The sequence below is a fragment of the Callorhinus ursinus genome, unplaced genomic scaffold, assembly GCF_003265705.2.
Source record: "Callorhinus ursinus isolate GAN/ISIS: 27379988/994484 unplaced genomic scaffold, GSC_fseal_2.0 scaffold1, whole genome shotgun sequence".
Taxonomy (NCBI): domain Eukaryota; kingdom Metazoa; phylum Chordata; class Mammalia; order Carnivora; family Otariidae; genus Callorhinus; species Callorhinus ursinus.
The window spans coordinates 70,503,615-70,507,340 of NW_027397063.1; the positions used below are offsets into that span (position 1 = coordinate 70,503,615).

A 3,726-nucleotide genomic window follows, 5' to 3' on the forward strand; every position below is an offset into this window, starting at 1 on the left:
CCCCTAAATTCTCTGTCAGTTCATATGCAATGGGTGGGAAGCCTAGTTCTATGGGACTCTGCCCCAGGCACCATCTCTGAGCCAGGCAGGCCTCAGAATCCATCCTGAATGGAGGGAAGCTGGAAGCTGGGAATCTGGGGAACAGAAGCAAGGCACCCTGTGTAGCCCGCAGCAAAGGGACAGCCTAGTGCCTCCACCTCGCTTTCTTCAAAAGGAACCTCTCCTGTGTGCACGGAGGCAGAGCTGTGGATGAGGCTTCTACACTAGGCACAGGCTAATTTAATGCTGCAGCCCCAGATGTGGGAGCTAATGAGGGGTAGGGGTGGGGGGTTAACAAGAAAGCAAGAAAGAGCTCATCACTGCAGAAAGGCCTTTTGAGATCATCAAGTCCTGTCATTTTCAAGCTTTTTTTTTTTTTTTTTTTAAGCTGTTGAACCTATTTTCATCCACAACTCTTAAACAAAACTCCAAGTTGGAACTCTTCTGATTAAGGCAGGAGGAAGAAGTAGGAGCTGGGAATGGGCAGTTTTACCAGAATGGGAAACCTACTCACTCAGCCTACCTTCCAAATCCAAAAGTCCCTGAGGAACCTATGCAGAACTTTGGGGCCCTGGGTTTCACTTTGAAAAACCAACAATCCAGGCCAAACCCTTAATGTTATAGATGGTAAAGATGGGTGGGCGGTTTGTACAGGGTCCCCATGGAGTCAGTGGCGGCACCAGCACTAGAATTTAACCCCACTCCCCGCCCAGATCGCTCTTTGCGCCTCCCTCCAGCTGGCTGGCCCCCACAGGCCTTGGGCCCCTTGAGCCCATCGAGAGAATCAGACAGAGCTGCGGAAGGAGAACTGCAGGTAGATGATCAGCAGCAAAACCGTGGCCCAAAACAAGCACCAGGGGATAGAGCAGAAGTTGCAGCCAGAACCCTCCTCGGCCTCCGGCTTGGTGGGGCTGGGCGCCCGGGAGAAGGTGTAGGTGGTCGCCTCCTCCTCCAGCAGCTTCTCGCTGGGCTTCCAGTGCACGATGCCCTCCTGGCAGGCCTCGCAGAACTCGCCGCGGTGCCGCCGGGTGTCCTGGCGGCTGGCCACGTGGATGCGGTACTGGCCGCCGCGCTCCCCGTAGCACTGCTCCCGCAGGCTGGTGATGAGGTTGTCCACCAGGCTCTCGATGTTCTCCTCCAGCATGCTCGACTCGTCCAGCCGCGCCGTGCCGCACTCGTAGCACAGCTGCTTGAAGACGCGCATGCGCACCGAGCCCGCCCGCTGGGCGCGGTCCAGGTACATGTGGAAGAGGATGACCACGTGGGGCGACTGCCAGGTGTGCCAGCACCAGGAGCAGTGGAACCTGCGGGGAGGGGTTGAGGCAAGAGGGAAGGGACCGAGGGGAGATGGTGGAAAACAGCCCCCCAAAGGCAGGGTGTTTATAGGCGTTGTTAGCTTTCCCGGGGGCGTCTGTCCAGTCTATCCCTTCGAGGGCACCCTTAGGACCAGAGCAGGCTCGTCAAGATGCACCTGGCACCCACCTCACCTGTGCCCTGCAGAGGCCTCAGCTTCCTCCATCCCAGTGCCCTCAAGCTGTGCCCTTGGGGCTTTGGCTCTGGGCATATTTCCTCATCTGCAAAATGTTCAGGGCGCACTAGATGAGTCCTTCCTGCTCAGACCTCCTTGAAGTCTCATAGAGGGGATGGCCCGAACATTTGGGAAATGCGCCACCCACCCCACATTCTTACCTGTTAACACTGAGTGTGAACAGGGTAGACCCAAATCAGGAGGAAAATGACACCATTACTACTTCTCAGCCTCCAAATCAGTGCCTGGGTTAATGCATCCCAAGGCCTAGACTTAGTGGCAGTCCCTGCCCAGAGTGAGGTGACTGAGGCCAGCTGGTGATCACAGGTCACTGACCGAGGTTGGAGATGCCACAAGGCTTCCAGGTCTCCAAGAAGCTCCTGGGCCCTGCCAGCAAATGTCCAGCTCTTGGTAACCCTCCCATCAGCCAGTTTAGGAGTTCCATGTTCTCATTTTCTTCTCTCTTGCTTACATCCTTTGGGGACTATTTTCCCTCTCTGAGACTGAACTATAAAACTAGGATTGGAAAATGTCAGAACTGGAGTAACCTTCGAAGTCACGCAATTAACCTTTTGTTTTAGCCTCAGGCACAGAGAATAAGAAAATGATCCGTGTACACACAGCTAGAGTTCAGAGCCTGTACCCAGCACAAAACAGGTGCCCAATAGATGTTGAACTGAATTGAGTGCATCGTGCCAGGGCAGGGAGGAAGGCCTTGCTTCTGACCCCCACACTGCACCACAGAGCCTCCCCATCTTCTGTCCCCAAAGGAAGTCTTTACATAACAAACCCATAGACAAGACTGCTGGAAAGTCATCTCAGATATTACTGTACATCCCAAATCATTGAGAGACCTTGTTGAAATGTACGTTCTGGTTCAGTAGGTCTAGAGTGGGGCTGGAGATTCTGCATCTTTAACAAATTCTAGGTGATGCTGAGGCTGCTGGTCCATGCCCCACAAGGCAAGGATCTAAACTAATCCCTCCTCTTGCAAATGGGGAAAGTGAGGTCCAAGAAGGAAACAGAATTTCTCAAGGGCTATGGGGTTGACAGTAGAGCCAGTTTCTAGCACACCTCCTGTGTTCAGTATTTTAGATGGAAATTGAACTGTCCCAGGACCAGAGCACAGAACTCGATCCCCAGAGACATTGAGCCTCCTTTTCTTGGTTTTCAACCATTTTACATCATTAAAATCTGAAAAGATGTAAAATGTCAGAGTTTACAACTAGTAAGTATATCCCACCTCTTTGTCAGAAGCAGAAACTATGACTCAGAGAGGGAAAGTTACACAGGAGTTCAGTGGAAGTGCTGAAATCAAACTCAGGTGTCCTACCTCCCAGTAAGGGACCCTTTCTCTGCTTCTCAGTCTACACCGGCCCAACCATGAGACTGAGCCTAAGTACCTGGGTCCTCCATATCTCTGTCTCTTCTTGGAAGGTGCCCCGGGGTTGCCTGCAGGGCCCCTGCTCACTGGCTACTCACCTGCCCGAGGCATGCAATTCCAGGTACTGCTTCCAGCCCGGGGCCAGCACATTGTGCTTGAGATTGGGATCTATGATGAGGTCCCAGCTGTCAGCCGGCTTGGCCTCCTCCATCTTCTCATAGAAGACTTTCTTCCATTCACCTGTGGTCACGCTTTTACACATGGTCTTGTCAGTGGCGAGAGAGGGCAAGCTCCACCTGAGCGAGAATGAGGAGAGAGAGGGCAGGTGCAGGGCAGGGCAGCGCAGTCTCCACGGTCTAAAAATCCTCATCGACAGGACCAGGAGGAAACAGGACCCAGCTCCCTCCTTTGTCCGCAGTGGAACCTGTTTCCACAGCAACGAGGCAGGGCGCCAAGAGACAGAGCGTGGGGAAGAGGGAGTCTCCAAAGGGGTGTTTCCAGGCCCTGAACTGAGGCTGTGGAGGCAGGGTTTGTGGCTAAGTGACCTGAGGCAGGTGGGGGGCTTGGAAAAAGGCTGACCTTCAGACCATCTCACTCCGGCTTGTGAAGGGCGCACAGAGGGAGGACCCGGGACCTGGCTCAGCTTCACCTTGCTGCCCCTGGAGGCATCATCAGCATCTGGCTGCTATGGTAACCATGATGCCTTAGGGAGCCAAAGAGACATAAGGGATGGGAAGATGTGGGTCTGTTAATAGATGCAGCGATAATAGTAAAC

General features: G+C 53.7%; 1 protein-coding gene across 1 annotated transcript; it reads right to left on the reverse strand.

Moving 5' to 3' along the window:
- Positions 1–823: 823 nt before the first annotated feature.
- RTP1 (receptor transporter protein 1) lies at positions 824–3,321 on the reverse strand. The gene is made up of 2 exons (XM_025869250.1): positions 3,050–3,321; positions 824–1,343 (listed from the first exon to the last, which is right to left on the reverse strand). The coding sequence occupies exons 1-2, from the start codon at positions 3,319–3,321 to the stop codon at positions 824–826; spliced, it is 792 nt and encodes a 263-aa protein (XP_025725035.1).
- Between the last annotated feature and the right edge of the window lie 405 nt (positions 3,322–3,726).

What these genes read in the sequence shown, in the direction of transcription:
- RTP1 (XM_025869250.1), bottom strand. Translation starts at nt 3,321, where the DNA reads ATGAGGATTTTTAGACCGTGGAGACTGCGCTGCCCTGCCCTGCACCTG. An exon ending in GAATTGCATGCCTCGGGCAG is followed by an intron (nt 1,344 to 3,049) that starts GTGAGTAGCCAG and finishes CCCTCCCCGCAG; the next exon opens with GTTCCACTGCTCCTGGTGCT.